The sequence below is a fragment of the Schistocerca cancellata genome, chromosome 1 (genome assembly GCF_023864275.1).
Source record: "Schistocerca cancellata isolate TAMUIC-IGC-003103 chromosome 1, iqSchCanc2.1, whole genome shotgun sequence".
NCBI lineage: Eukaryota > Metazoa > Arthropoda > Insecta > Orthoptera > Acrididae > Schistocerca > Schistocerca cancellata.
Genome location: NC_064626.1, coordinates 827710951 through 827728006, shown reverse-complemented (window position 1 = coordinate 827728006; position 17056 = coordinate 827710951). Strand labels below are relative to the sequence as shown.

At 46.7% G+C, this 17056-nt stretch overlaps 1 protein-coding gene across 1 annotated transcript in view; it reads left to right on the top strand.

Annotated features, from left to right (window-relative positions):
• The window catches only part of LOC126162412 (transcriptional regulator ERG homolog), a 310063-nt gene extending 294587 nt beyond the window's left edge, over positions 1 to 15476 (top strand). The window contains exon 7 of the mRNA XM_049918914.1: positions 15343 to 15476. Coding sequence (XP_049774871.1) covers positions 15343 to 15476 — 134 coding nt within the window. The remainder of the gene's footprint in view (positions 1 to 15342) is intronic.
• The last annotated feature ends 1580 nt before the right edge of the window (positions 15477 to 17056 follow it).

Genomic DNA, 17056 nt, shown 5'->3' with positions numbered 1-17056 from the left:
CTTACTAAACCTCCGTTTGATAGATTCTTTAGAACTCTTTATTACACTGGGACACTTACCACATTGTATTGATATAGGAAATAAAAAATATTTAAGAAAGAACTAGTCATTTCATTATGGATTCGCCAACACATGACGGATATTTGGGTTTAATGGCCTTTAGAGAATTACATCCGTATAAACGCAACACAAGGACGGGTACGACGAGGATAGAAAAGTAAGTCGGTTGTGTCTTTTTCAAGAAAATCACCTCACAATCCACGTTAATCCAGCTGGGAAACTACGAAAGAGCTATCGCAGGAAATGACTGAGTCTAAAACTAGAGAAATAGTAGACTACACATAGGTTTACAGACATCCGGTTCTCCTGCGCTGCATTCCAGCACAAATCTACATACATACGCCTGTAAACCACTGTGAAGTGGGTGGTAGAGGATGTTAATCATTCTACGCCATGTTGGGGTCCCTCCTGCTCCAACCGCGCTTAGAGCGCGCTAAGAATGACCGCTTTGTGAGCGCCGTAATTAATTTGAATATTGAGTTCACAATCCCTACAGGAACGATACGAAGAGGACTGAAGAATACATCTAGATTCTTAACTAAATACTCGTATCTGATACGCTGTTCTCCCAATCAAACAAACCCGTATACCGTCTCACTGCATATGCGCTACCTGACCAAGAGTGTGCGGGCACGCTATGAGATGCGGACTTGGCCAATAGACGACACGAGAAGCCAACTCGATAGTGTAAAAGGACGCCGGGCTATTGTATTATGGCAGAGAGGTAGTAACAGCGGAACGGGTAGAACAGAAGACTGCAGTCACTTCCAGCGTGAACTAATCACTTTATATCATGCCGAGTAACAAATGCACGGGTGACATTTATGTCCTTCTAAAGCTGCCCAAGTCGACTGTTCCTCATGTGTCTGTGAAGATGCGAAGGAACAGCCACAGCCAAACCGAGACCAGACATACCTGGTGTGCTGACGGACAGGCACCATCGAGCTTTCCGGAGGGTGGTTGTAAAAAGATGGCATCAAATCAGCGGAATGAAACACTCGTGTGTTCCAAGGTGCAGCCAGAAGTCCAACTAACACAATGAGTATGCGTAGGGACTTACAAAATGGGTTACAGTGGTGGAGCGACTTCTCACAAGCAACACATTTCTCTGGTCAGTGCCAAGCGACGCTTAACGTGGTGTGGAAAACGACGCCAATGGACAGTGGATGACTGGAAACGGGTGATTTGGAGCGATGGATCACTTTATATCCTGTGGTAAGCCGATGGAATGGTTTGGGTTTGTCGAATGGCTGAAGAACATTACACGGCATCGTGTGTAGTAGGAACAGTGGGTTACGGAGGAGGCTGTATTAAGGGTAAGATAGTGGTTTTCGATGGTAGTGAGTTGTATTCTTATTGCGCTCAAGAAAATGATATATTCAGAAGGATATGAGTGCATTTTACAACACTGTGGATAGCTTACAATAGCGGGACATTTTGTGGACGATGATTGTATCAGCAAGGCAGTGCACCGTGCTGTGAAGCAGCATTTTCGAGGCAATGGTCTGTCGATAACAACATGCCTGAAATGAACTAGCCTGCCTAGAATGCAAAGTTAAACCTAATGGAATACAGGATGAGTTAGAACGTCGACTTCGCTCCAGACACTAGCTTCAGTTCTTGAGGAATAATAGGCTGACAGTCCTCCGCAGACATTCGGAGACCTCGTTGAAAGTCCTCAGCAAAGTTTAAACCGCCATAAAGGTAAATGATGGACGCTCACCATATTAGTGCCTACTGGTAGGGGTCCGGATATTTTTGTCCAGATAATATATGTCTACGTCTACACAGACACTCCGCAAGCTATCTATACGCCTAATTTCTCGTATGTTATCTTGATTATCCTTACGTGCAATGTATGTTGACAGAAGTAGAATCGTTCGGCAGCCACCTTCAAATTCCGGTTCCCTAAATTTCAGAACATTGCATATGAAATGCTAGCCCCGCTTGCTATGGGTCCGATACAATTGAGGAATTAGTTAGTTGGGGGGGGGGGGGGGGGGGGCAAGGGATCCAAACAGCGAGCTGATCGGCCCCATCTGATTAGTGAAGGATATTGAAGGAAGTCTGCCGTACCCTTTCAAAGCGACGATCCCACAATTTGCCTAAAGCGATTTAAGGAAATCACGGAAAACCTAAATCGGGATGGCCGGACGCGGGTTTGAACAGTCGTCCTCCCGAATACGAGTCCAGTGTGCTAACCACTGCTTCACCTCGATCGATAATTGAGGAATTATCTAACTTGAAAGACACTAGTGTTTTGTGAGAAGTTCCTTCTGCAGAACGATTGCATTTGTCCAGTATTCTGTCATTCAACCAAAGTCTGCTATATACCTTACCTACGATCACGTAATCAGTACATCTCGCATCCCTACAAATTATTACTTCCAGATATGTGTGTGATTTGCCTGATTCCATTTGTGACACACTGACGTTGTAAGCATATGACACTACTTTTCTGAGTTTTGTGAATCGAACAGTTTTACATTCATTAAAATTTGAAGCAAGAAGCCGGTTTCCGCACCACTTTGCAATCTTATCAGGATATCAGCAGATATTTGGGATAGTAATTCATGATCGTAACTGCAGACGTGGGGAGTGGTTGGGAGGGGAGGGGAGGATATTGGATATTGGCGGTAAACTACAACGTGTGGGTACAGAATAATGGGACCATTGCTGTAAAATATTTTATTTAACAAACATACATATTACTATGACCCTCACCAACAACGCTCTATGCGAATTTTTCACTGATGGAAATAGTGCTGGAAATATTCCTCTGTGAACTCCTCGATATCACGTGCTGCTTTTTCTTTCGCTGATTCAGTCGACTGAAATCTTGTTCCTTACAAAGCAGATTTGTCCTTGGGGAATAGATAAGTCACATGGTGCTAGGTCAGGCGAATAAGGTGAGTGGTCTAACACTGGGACGCTGTATTTTGCTAAAAACCTATTAACGGACAACGCGCTACGTGCCGGTGCGTTGTCTTGATGCAAATCCTAAGAAATTTTGGTCTTATGTCAAAGCGGTAGGTGGATCAAAACAAAATGTCCAGACACTCTGTGACCAAAATGGTACTGAAACAGAGGATGACAGACTAAAGGCCGAAATACTAAATGTCTTTTTCCAAAGTTGTTTCACAGAGGAAGATTGCACTGTAGTTCCTTCTCTAGATTGTCGCACAGATGACAAAATGGTAGATATCGAAATAGACGACAGAGGGATAGAGAAACAATTAAAATCGCTCAAAAGAGGAAAGGCCTCTGGACCTGATGGGATACCAGTTCAATTTTACACAGAGTACGCGAAGGAACTTGCCCCCCTTCTTGCAGCGGTGTACCGTAGGTCTCTAGAAGAGCGTAGCGTTCCAAAGGATGGGAAAAGGGCACAGGTCATCCCCGTTTTCAAGAAGGGACGTCGAACAGATGTGCAGAACTATAGACCTATATCTCTAACGTCGATCAGTTGTAGAATTTTGGAACACGTATTGTGTTCGAGTATAATGACTTTTCTGGAGACTAGAAATCTACTCTGTAGGAATCAGCATGGGTTTCGAAAAAGACGGTCATGTGAAACCCAGCTCGCGCTATTCGTCCACGAGACTCAGAGGGCCATAGACACGGGTTCACAGGTAGATGCCGTGTTTCTTGACTTCCGCAAGGCGTTCGATACAGTTCCCCACAGTCGTTTATTGAACAAAGTAAGAGCATATGGACTATCAGACCAATTGTGTGATTGGATTGAGGAGTTCCTAGATAACAGGACGCAGCATGTTATTCTCAATGGAGAGAAGTCTTCCGAAGTAAGAGTAATTTCAGGTGTGCCGCAGGGGAGTGTCATAGGACCGTTGCTATTCACAATATACATAAATGACCTGGTGGATGACATCGGAAGTTCACTGAGGCTTTTTGCAGATGATGCTGTGGTGTATCGAGAGGTTGTAACAATGGAAAATTGTACTGAAATGCAGGAGGATCTGCAGCGAATTGACGCATGGTGCAGGGAATGGCAACTGAATCTCAATGTAGACAAGTGTAATGTGCTGCGAATACACAGAAAGATAGATCCTTTATCATTTAGCTACAAAATAGCAGGTCAGCAACTGGAAGCAGTTAATACTATAAATTATCTGGGGTTACGCATTAGGAGTGATTTAAAATGGAATGATCATATAATGTTGATTGTCGGTAAAGCAGATGCCAGACTGAGATTCATTGGAAGAATCCTAAGGAAATGCAATCCGAAAACAAAGGAAGTAGGTTACAGTACGCTTGTTCGCCCACTGCTTGAATGCTGCTCAGCAGTGTGGGATCCGTACCAGATAGGGTTGATACAAGACATAGAGAAGATCCAACGGAGAGCAGCGCGCTTCGTTACAGGATCATTTAGTAATCGCGAAAGCGTTACGGAGATGATAGATAAACTCCAGTGGAAGACTCTGCAGGAGAGACGCTCAGTAGCTCGGTACGGGCTTTTGTCAAAGTTTCGAGAACATACCTTCACCGAAGAGTCAAGCAGTATATTGCTCCCTCCTACGTATCTCTCGCGAAGAGACCATGAGTATAAAATCAGAGAGATTAGAGCCCACACAGAGGCATACCGACAATCCTTCTTTCCACGAACAATACGAGACTGGAATAGAAGGGAGAACCGATAGAGGTACTGAAGGTACCCTCCGCCACACACCGTCAGGTGGCTTGCGGAGTATGGATGTAGATGTAGATGTAGATGTAGAAATCCGATGACTTTTTCTTCCACAATTCTGGTCCTTTTTTTCTTATTTTGTGTCTGAGTTGAGCAAGAACCTAAAGGTACTAATGTTGATTAATAGTTTGACCTTTAGGAATCCAGTGAAGATTCACAGTTCCATGACAGCGAAAAAAAAAATGTAATCATCGCTTTGAATCTTGATTTGCTGATTCGAGCTTTTTTGTTTCGGTGAAGTTTGGCCCTTCCAGTGCCGGGACTGGCGCATAGTTTCCGAATCATGCGTAAAAAACCGAGATTCGCCACATCCTATCACGCTTGCCAAGAAATTACGATCATTTTCAATAGCCTCAGTGTCAGTACAAGCGTTTTAACGAGCTTCTCTACGTTCGATCGTGAGAATTTTAGCCACCAGTTTCGCACCCACTTTTCTCAACTTAAACTGGTTATGTAAAATTTGCTTTACACATCCTCTGTCAATTCCCACAGTGTCAGCAATCGATCGAAAACACAATCGATGGTCAGGTCTAATCAGATTATCCATTTTTTCGACATTTTTATTCCGTGTTTGATGTATCAGGGCGTCCCTCGTGTGAGTCATCTTCAACTTCTTTTCGGCCGTCATGTAAATGCTTGAACGAATCAAAAAATGATTCAAATGGTTCTAAGCACTATGGGACTTAACATCTGAGGTAATCAGTCCCCTAGACGTAGAACTACTTAAACCTAACTAACCTAAGGACATCAGACACATCCATGCTCGAGGCAGGATTCGAACCTGCGACCGTAGCAGCAGCGCTTTTCCTAACTGAAGCGCCTAGAACCGCTTGGCCACAGCGGCCGGCTCCAATCAATAACTCGCATGTCTCATATCAGCCTTCAACATACACTTTTTTTAGTAACAGATGGGTTTCAGCGGCACTTTTTCGAAGTTTCATGTGAAACGTCACGCCAATTCGTTGCTCTGTTATTACTGTTATCATTCTTTCGACAAAAGAAAACAACAGCTCTTACACAAACGAAGGCCACGGCCACGCTGACTTGGCTACAGACACCAGAGATGCTGCTTTCGCCTGAGAAGGCTTCAACCTCCACAGCTATTGGCCCTTTATCTTTGATGCATGATGGTAAGTTTCTATGTGACCAAACTGCTGAGGTCATCGGTCCCTAGTCCGCGCCTGGTATTTGAGTGGTCAGCGCGACAGAATGTCAATCCTAATGGCCCGGGTTCGATTCCCGGCTGGGTCGGAGATTTTTTTTCCGGTCAGGGACTGGGTGCTGTGTTGTCCTAATCATCATCATTTCATCCCCATCGACGCGCAAGTCGCCGAAGTGGCTTCAAATCGAAAGACTTGCACCCGGCGAACGGTCTACCCAAGGGGAGGCCCTAGTCACATGGCACTAACTTATCGGTCTCTAGGCTTACACGCTACTTACGTAACTTAAACTAATTTACGCTAAGGACAACACACACATCCACGTCCGAGGGAGGACTCGAATCTCCCGGGGGGGGGGGGGGGGGGGGGGAGCCGCGCAAACTGTGGGTGGCAAGGCGCTCTAGATCGCACGGCATCTTTGATGCATGCGTACTGACTGTGTGACAGCACCAGTCCCGTTATTCTATAGCCACACCTCGTTTGTGCCTACCGTCACAATCGTGAGGTGACCTCAGTCCTCAGCGTACAACTATGAAAGTGCATTTAAAGCGACCAGCTCCTGCGGAGAGCCACTACACTTGCGTATCTTATAGTCAGGGCTGGCATGGCGTGCATCTGCAACCTTCTTGTGAGACTACAGTCTGATGAAGGCTGTTAACAAAATATTTGCCTTAGCACATGAGTACAAAGGTTTTTTGTTTTCCTGAAGCAAGTGCTTTGTAAAAAGAGAGTACAACAGGTTAGCGGGGTGAGGGAATGCCGGTTCAGATATTAACAATTTTAACGCCGGGTATTGGCTTCAGCCGTACAGAGCGAGTTTAAGTGCTTGGAAATGGAGAGGTACGTGGGTGTTTGGCAGTGCGAGGGCGTCCCTAATGACCAGCGGCCAGGGCGCGGGGAGCGACGAATAGAGAGCAGGGCAGGCAGGCAGTCCAGAGCAGCGTGGCGAGAAGAGGGGGGGGGGGGCACTCAGCCCGCCGCCGCCCACTTGTCAATCGATAATTTGCAATTTAGAGCGAGGTGAGGGCGCTGGGTCATCAGCCGGCGGCCCGCGGCCAGCGGCCGACCGGGGGAGCCCGCCAAATGGCTCAGAAGAAAAACACCCATTTCGAAAATAAAAGGGAAACCTTTGACTTTTAGTCGAGCATTAAGGCCGCGCATCACACCCCCCGCGCAAACTGCGCTCCAAACGAGGGCTGATGCGCCTGAGCTGGCCGCCGCTGCACACGCGCTCCCCCTCGCGGCTCCCCTCGGCGGTCTTTTGTGTCGTCCAGCGGAACCGTGCAGAAATGCGATTTGCCAAGAAATATCGTATACGCTCCCAGGAGGAGGGACAAATAGGCGTAACCGTCGCTTTATCCTCGCAGAGGAGACGCTAACGAAGGTGTAACTGATGTCAGAGTGCCAGTTATGGTCCCGAATGGAGGGACACAGCTGCATCAATACAAGTATCAGTTAATAAATGGAAATGTTCATTATGTGGGCGAGGTGAAATTTGCTCGACCTGGTACAGTAACCGTGTTGACGTCAGTTAAAGTACACTAAAATTGATAGACCACGAAGAAATGGAGATGATAAACGGGTATTCATTGGACAAATATATTATACTAGAACTGACATGTGAGTATATTTTCACGCAATTTGGGTGCATAGATCCAGAGAAATCAGTAGCCAGAACAACCACCTCTGGCCGTAATAACGGCCTTGAGTCAAACAGAGCTTGGATGACGTGTGGAGCTACAACTGCCCATGCAGCTTCAACACTATACCACAGTTCATCCAGAGTAGTGACTGGCGTATTGTGACGAGCCAGTTGCACGGCCACCATTCACCAGACCTTTTCAATTGGTGAGAGATCTGGAGAACGTGCTGGCCAGGGCAGCAGTCGAACATTTTCTGTATCCAGAAAGGCCCGTACAGGATCTGCAACATGCGGTCGTGCATTATCCTGCTCAAATGTAGGGTTTCACAGGGATCGAATGAAGCGTAGAGCCACGGGTCGTAACACATCTGAAATGTAACGTCCACTGTTCAAAGTGCCGTCAATGCGAACAAGAGGTGACCGAGACATGTAACCAATGGCACCCCATACCATCTCGCAGGGTGATACGCCAGTATGGCGATGACGAATACACGCTTCCAATGTGCGTTCACCGACATGTCGCCAAACACGCATGCCACCATCATGATGCTGTAAACGGAACCTGGACTCATCCGAAAAAATGAGGTTTTGCCATTCGTGCACCCAGGTTTGTCGTTGAGTACACCATCGCAGGCGCTCCTATCTGTGATGCTGCGCCATGGGTAACCGCAGCCGTGGTCTCCGAGCTGATAGTCCATGCTGCTGCAAACGTCGTCGAACTGTTCGTGCAGATGGTTGTTGTGTTGCAAACGTCCCCATCTGTGACTCAGGGATCGAGACGTGGCTGCACGATCCGATACAGCCATGCGGATAAGATGCCTGTCATCTCGACTGCTAGTGATACGAGCCGGTTGGGATCCAGCACGGCATTCCGTATTTCCCCTTCTGAACCCACCGATTCCATATTCTCCTAACAGTCATTGGATGTCGACCAACGCGAGCAGCAATGTCGCGAAACGATAAACCGCAATCGCGATAGGCTACAATCCGATAATTATCGAAGTCGGAAACGTGATGGTACACATTTCTCGTCCTTACACGAGGCATTACAAGGTTTTACCTGGCAATGCCGGTCAACTGCTGTTTTTGTATGAGAAATCGGTTGGAAACTTTCCTCCTGTCAGCACGTTGTAGGTGTCGCCACCAGCGCCAATCTTGTGTGAATGCTCTGAAAGGATAATCATTTGCATATCGCAGCATCTTCTTCCTGTCGGTTAAATTTCGCGTCTGTAGCACGTCATCTTTGTGGTGTAGCAATTTCAATGGCCAGTAGTGTATATTTTGCTGGATTGGTAGACATCGCTCTTATCACAAGATCGTGTCGATGTGATCTGCGGAAAAAAGAAGTGAAGCCCCCACAAAATATGGTCAGTTGAAATGTACAGGGGGCCGTTGAATAAGTAATACAACACTTTTTTCCTGACAGCAGATTGGTTTTATTTAGCATTCGAATACATTATATTAGTCTTCACTGTTTTGGCTACAAAACCCTATTTTTCGCCATAATCTGCGTTCAGTGCAGCAGCCTTACGCCGCCTTACAGGGAGGTCCTGTACGCCCACGAGGTATCATTCTGCTAGTCGACGAGGGAGCCAAAGTGTTGCTGCATCAATCGCCTTCCCATAATCTTCATACCGCGGAGAGCATCCTTCATTGGGCTGGTCTAATGGAAGTTGGATAATGCGAGATTTGGACTCTAGGATGGATGAGGAAGAACAGCCCAGTGAAGTTTTGTGAGCTCCTCTCTGGTGCAAAGATTTGTGTGAGGACTTGCGTTGTCATGGAGAAGCAGAAGTTCGTTTGTATTTTTCTGGCAACGAACACTCTGAACTCGTTTCTTCATTTCCTGAGGGTAACACAATACACTTCAGAGTTGATCGTTGCACCATGAGGGACGACATTAAACAGATCGTTGCATCATGACGGAGGACATCAAACCCCCTTCAGAGTGCTGGAGGACCGCCGCCGTGACTTTATCGGCTGAGGGTGCATCTTTGAACTTGTTCTTCAGAGGAGAGTTGGTGTGGCACTACTCTATGGATTGCCAATTTGTCTCTGGTTCGAAGTGATGAACCCATGTTTCATCGCCTGTGCCTATGTTTGACAAAAACTTGTAACGACGAGCTTCGTAACGTGCAAGCAATTCCTCACAGATGGCCTTTCGTTGCTCTTTATGGTCGTGTGTTAGGCGGCGAGAAAACCAACGGCCACACACTTTTGAGTACCTCAACTGATGGACTAGTATGTTAGCACTCCCAACAGAGACGTCCAGTTTATCAGTGACGTGTTTGAGTGTAATGCGTCGATCGTCTAAGTGGTGCCGGATGGCACGCGGAGATCTGACAGGTTTGCTTGACTTTCTTACGATGATTATAGACAACTCGCCCAACGACTCGCCTTGCTTTTGTTCACTTCCAGGTTTCAGTACACATTCTGCAAACTCCTGTCAATATCTGAAATGCTTTGGTTTTCGACCAAAAGGAACTCAATGACAGCTCTTTGCTTGAAACTCACTTTCGTTACCGACGCCATTTTGAAGGTACATGTAGCGCCGCCACTTAACGGTACTTCAAGAAGCTGAAACGGCAGTATTCCACAATCTCCCACAAGAAAATCCGCGTTATTTCAATAGAAACTGACGGAGAAAAAATGTTTTGCACACTTACTGAACGCCCCTCGTACCTTGGTACACGAACACGGCAGTGGTGAGTATGTAAATGATTAGAGTTGCAATTCTCTTTCACTGGTAAAACAGCTACGAGAGTGCACTCAGGTGTTGTCTACGTTTTGTGTGGTTACCAGGTTTGGTACGGTATTTAAGGGGCATGAACGCTGTCAGATGTTCAGTGACCATTATGAAGGGCACAAGGATGTCATCTACTCGTGTGAGACTGAGTTATGAGCAGGTGACAGTTTCAATGGAGCATCCATTTGGCTGGCTGATCGAGTCACACATTATCCAGATTTCTGGGTCCTTCGGATGTGACAATGGCCCGATGTTGGACTGCATGGGAACGCGATGGCAGACATATCCATCGCCAAGTTTCCGGTACACCGTATTAGACCACCACAAGGAAGGATTATCGTTTTGTGCACCACAAATGTCGTAACCCCTTCACATCAGCGCCATCTGAGAACAAGTAATGGACTCTTTGCAACATTCTGCGTCATACCGCTTCATCATTTGTGGAAGACTAGCAGAAGCCGTTTGAGGAATTGCCGTCCCATGTGTAATCTGCTGTTAACATCACAACACGTACGGCTTCGTTTGGGATGGTGACGTAATCGGGAATATAGGCTGCTGACCAATGGCATGGCATTGTGCTGAGCCAGGAGCAACAGCTGTATTTCGTTGTCTCCTACATATCTGGGTGCTTCACTTTTTTTTTGTCAGATCCAGTTACAGCTGTAAGACCTTCACTATAGCGAGACCAAGACAGAAGTGATGGCACTCAACAGTGACTTGGATCCCGCAAGTGTAAAACGAAGAGCCACCAACTGCAAAGGTTGGACATTTTTCTGGACCTCGGAAATATAATCTCCAGAGATAATTCGCTTAGACTGAAGATTACCGACAGTTTGCAAAAAGATTCTAAGCTCTGTCAACAAGTAAGAACCCTTTTATGGAACTACATGAGTCCAGAAAATGCAAAATCAGTGACATTCAGTAGTTATTTCATGGTACTGAAGTATGCATCCTCACAAAGAGAGCGTCATCAAGACTCCAGACACATAAATGAGATTCCTTAGATCCATCATCCAAAAGTCCAAGGTGGATGAGTTAAGGAATGAGGTGGTGAGGAAGAACTGCAGGCTCACGAAATTCCTTTTACACAGAACCAGCACATGCACACTGTGGTGGTACGGTCATTCAGTCAGGCTGCAGCCTAAAAGAAGAGCTTGAATGAATTTGGTAGGAGAGGTGGAAGGAAAACATCCTATGGGAAACCCATAACGCGTTGGACGGACATGATCAACGATGATCTCACTGCCACAGGAAGGGCAATGGATCATGTTCTCATTGGGTGGCTGTACATGGGCAGAACATGTTATAGGTGCCGCATGAGCGATGGGACACACCATCTCCGAGGTAGCGATGAAATGGGGATCTTCCAGTACAACCATTTCACGAGTGTACCGTAATTATCAGTAATCCTGTAAAACATCAGTTCTCCGACATCGCTGCGGCCGGAAAACGATCCTGCAATAACGGGATTAACGACGACTGAAGAGAGTCATTCAACGTGACAGAAGTGCAACCCTTCCGCACATTTCAGTGATGGGCCAACAACAAGTGTCAGTGTGCGAACCATTCAAGAAAACACCCTCGATATGGGCATTCGAAGCCGGAGGTCCACTCGTGTACCTTAATGACTGCACGACACAAAGCTTTACATTTCGCCTGGACCCGTCAACACCGACATTGGACTGTTGATGGCTGTTAACACGTTGCCTGGTTTGGCGAGTCTCGTTTCAAATTGTATGTAGCGGATGGACGTGTGTGGCTATGGAGACAACCTCATGAATCCATGGACCCTGCATGTCTGCAGTAGAATGTTCAAGCTGGTGGAAGCTCTGTAATTGTGTGGGGCGTGTGTGTTGGAGTTATATGGGACCCCTGATACGTCTAGATACGACTTTGATAGGTGACACGTAGGTAAGCATCCTGCCTGATCACTGCGTCCATTCATGTCCATTGTGAATTCCGACGGACTTTGGCAATTCCAGCAGGACAATGCGACACCCTACACGTCCAGAGTTCAGTACATTTCACGTCGTGTTGGTTTGCGGCACTTCTGCGTGCTCGCGGGCGCCGTACACGATATTAGGCAGGAGTACCAGTTTCTTTGTCACTTCAATATATATATGTCGCCAAAAGGGTACGACGCAGCCGGCCACGGTGGTCTAGCGGTTCTAGGCGCTGCAGTCCGGAACCGCGCGACTGCTGCGGTCGCAGTTTCGAATCCTGCCTCGCGCATAGATGTGTGTGATGTCCTTAGGTTAGTTAGGTTTAAGTAGTTCTAAGTTCTAGGGGACTGATGACCACAGTAGTTAAGTCCCATAGTGCTCAGAGTCATTTGAAACGTTTTTTGTACGACGCACCACACAAAAGAAGACACGTTTGTCACTCCACTCTCATCTCATACAACGGGTTCGCCTGTTCTTTAAAATTCAGTGCTGATTTAACATAGCCAGTAACTGTTTCCATTGCATCGTGATCAGATGTTCCCCATCACTTTCTTGCTACAGTCAACATCTACCTCATACTTACGACCCTGCGATCGTAACGTTAAGGGCTAGTCGGAGTGCTCCGCCGAGAAGCGACGAGGGAGTGGGTGGAGGCTGCGGGGCAGACGTCTGCCTTAACAACAGCGCCGCTGCTCGCGCTTTAGGGCCACTAAAGGGCGGCGGCAGGGTGGAGCATTTTACGCAGGGCGTCTCCTCGGCAGGCTAGATCACCGCGCTGTGCTTTGCACTCGCGGAGGATGCAGCGTCAATACAGTGCACTACTCCTATGCCTTACAAGCGTTCGCAGTAGCTACTACGAACACAGTCGCGAGAAACATACAATGCAAAATTTTGTACATTGCTGCACGTTCAGAGACCGTGAATAGTTGCAACTGAAAGAAAAGCAGCCTTCGGTCACTATTTTTAACAAATTAAACTGGTTTCAACACTGCTAGGCGTGTCTTCCTCAGAATTTAAATCAAAGAATGGTCTATATTCTATAAAATGGTCACAGAATTATGACTAAAAACGTATGATAGGGTATAAGTACGGAATCATCGTGAAAGACTGGCGAAACGTCCGTTTCGCAACCTGCACTATACAAGTAACGAGCAGCCCTTAGTGGCTCGCCATCACAGTTTTCTTTATCTTAAATATCTTTGTGGCTAATGCCCTTTTGGCATATTTATTATTGTATAAATGACATATAAGTACTGCCAGTCTTTCCGTACTTTTACGCTATCATACATTTTTAATCATAATTCTGTGACCATGTTATAGAATATAGACCATTCTTTGTTTTAAATTCTGAGGAAGACACTCCTAGCAGTGTCGAGACCAGGTTAATTTGTTAAAAATAGTGACCGAGGGCTGATTTTCTTTCAATTGTAACTATTCACGGTCTCTGAAAGTGCAGCCATTTACAAGATTTTGCGTTTAATCATTCTTCGACGGTCACAATCCATCTTGAGTCCCATAAATACAGCACACAGCAGCATCGCTGTTTTTTGGGAATTTTGATGCCGGGTTATGTTCGGCTTACTGTCGTCCTTCCGTGCTTCATGACACGCGGACCCATGGTTTCTGCTTACCCGACGAATCGCCAACTGCGTGTTTATTGACAGACACGGAATGTTCGGTCCGGTCCATGTCGCAGTTCAGTGTCGTGATTTAATATATCTAACCTCATCATGTGGTTTCTAAACTACAAAACCGGCCGTTAAATAATTCACAGGAGCAGCCAAGTGATTATTACACTGAAGAGCCAAAGAAACTAGTACACCTGCCTAATATCATGTAGGACCCCAGCGACACGCAGAAGTGCTCAACACGACATGGCATGGACTCCACCCATCTCTGAAGTAGTGCTGGAGGAAACTGACACCATGAATCCTGCAAGACTGCCCGTAAGTCCTAAAGAGTACAAGGGGGTGGAAATCTCTTCTGAACAGCACGTTGCAAGGCACCCCAGATATGCCCAATAATGTCCATGTCTGGGGATTTTGGTGCCCAACGGAAGTGTTTAATATCAGAAGAGTGTTCCTACAACCATTCTGTAGCAATTCTGGACATCTGGAGTGTCGTATTGTCCTGCTGGAATTGTCCAAGTCCGTCGGAATGCACAGTGGACATGAATGGATGCAGTGATCAGGCAGGATGCTTACGAACGTGTCACCTGTCGGAGTCGTATCTAGACGTATCAGAAGTCCCATATCACTCCAACTCCACAAGCCCCACACCATTACAGAGTTTCCTCCAGCTTGAACAGTCCCCTTTAACACGCAGGGTCCATGGATTCATGAGGTTGTCTCCGCACCAGTACAAGTCCATCCGCTCGACACAATCTGAAACGAGAGTCTTTCGACCAGGTAACATGTTTCGACTCATCAACAGTTCAATGTCAGTGTTGACGGACGAAGGCGAAGCGTAAAGCTTTGTGTCGTGCAGTCATCAAGGCTACAAGAGTGGGCCCTCGGCTCCGAAAGCCCATACCGACGATGTTTCGTTGAATGATTCGCACGCTGACACTTGTTGATGGCCCAGCACTGAAATTTGCAGCAGTTTGCGGAAGGGTAGCACTTCTGTCACGTTGAACAATTCTCTTCAGTCGTTGTTGGTCCAGTTATTGCAGGATCTTTTTCCCTCGCAGCGATGTCGGAAATTTTATACTTTGCCGGATTCCTGATATTCACGGTACACTCGTGAAATGGTCGTACTGGAAAATTTCCTACCTCATCGCTATCTCGGAGATGCTGTGTCCCATCGCTCATGCGCCGACTGTAACACAACGTTCAAACCCATCTTAAATCTTGATAACCAGGCATTGCAGCAGCAGTACCAACCATACAACTGCGTCAGACACTTGTTGTCTTATATAGACGTTGCCGTCTGCGGCGCTGTATTCTGCCTGTTTACATATCTATGTATTTGAATACGCATACCTATACCAATTTCTTTGTCGCTTCAGTGTGTTTCCCTTACTGCTGAGTACTAGTTGCTGGCGTACGCAGCGAGTGGTTAATGGTGACGATGATCTTTGTTCGCAGCGAGCATCTTCCCGTCGCCGGGTTCGTACTGGAGCAACCCGGGCGCCAACCTGTACTCGAACATTGCGGCGGCGTCGGGCCACACGATGACGCACCACCCTGGCCACCTGGGCTCGTACCCGCACTACGCATGACCCGACCCGGCGTGGGGCCGCGAGTACCGCCGGCTCGCCATGTAGCCGGCCCCCGCCGCTGCCGCCGCCGCCGGCAGCACCCACTGCCACGCGCCGCCAGACGCGGCTCCAGACTCCGGCAGCCACCGCCGCCGGCAGCTGGACGGCCAGCTGGAGGCTCCAGAGGCGCCGCCCGCGTCCCTGCTGCCGGACTGCGTCCAGCCGGCGCACCTGCCGCTGGGCATGCACATCATCGCCGGGCTCGCGGGGAACGCCTTCTCGCCGACCGAGGCGGTGCCCGTGGCTAGAATGATGGCCGTCTCACAGACAGACGCCAAACTATGAAGCGACCGTGCCGCAGCCGCGCACTGTGCGCATCTGGCGGGACAGTCATCACCCGCCCCACAGTGGTTGGAACTACTCTCTGTGGTGCTTAATTACTCAGTTTCGTGTATTTTCCGTATAGAGCGAGACATTGAAGAGTGCCCCAAAGCGTAAGAAGGTCTATAACCTTTCTGCGAACCTAAGACATAGAAAGAAGTCATTGCATTATACTACTTGTCGAATACACCAAATTAATTTCCTGTACGTACTAAATCATTTCTAGGCATAGTCGTCATGTTCTCCTAAAAGATTTTAGCTATGTTAACGCAGAGGATGGCACATTTTAAGACGGAAGCCGACATTTTCCTTGTAATCAGACACGTAAAACTGTCCGCATATGCTAATTAAACTACTTAGTAACAATTCTTGAAGCCACTTACACACTGCTCCGAGTCGTGAAATTTTCCTTATTCTGAACTTGAGTGACTGGTCTAGCTCATTCACTGCGAGCAACAAATTACGAATATTTTTGCACTTTGTCCTCTTATTTTGTAAAAATCAACTTTCAAACATCCATTTGTGGAAATTTATATCAGCAAAGCAGGTAGTCGCGTTTTTAAATCACGCCCAACACCAAACCAATTGATTCAGTAACGCTGCTTGCAAAGTTCTTGTGTGCTTGCTGGTTTTTAGGCATCAATAAATGGAAAATTATGTCATGCTTAAGGGTGTAGCTTACATGGGATCTCGAAGACAATACTCAGTTTTGTAGGATAAGCTATCTCCGTTTCCCACCTCGATTTTATGGCAGTTCGGTTGATTGTTATACTGTAACACAGGAATAATTTTTGAACTCTGAGAACGATCGAGGTATCTATATCAATGTCTCCACTTGGAGAAAATACGAAATTGATTCAGTAACGTGTATGTATTTTTCTTTGCAACATGCACTGCAGTGCCTCATATTTGCCGTGCAGCACATCTTTTAGGTGGACATGTTAGCAAAACCGACATGACCGAATTTTCCCATCGAATTCAGGTTGTTTGGTTTTCGCAATCACTATATCTAACATAGTAATTAAAATAATTCAGTTACCTTAACGATACAAGAAAGTAGTAAACTGCAATGTAAACTCTACATCATTGTACTGGAGTTACGATATACTATTGTTGTAACACCTTCTACACCAAGTATTCGAACACATAAAGCAATGCAGTTTCTTCAGACTCTACCGAAACTCAGGAATTGATGGGTTTCCTTAAACACTATAAATCTG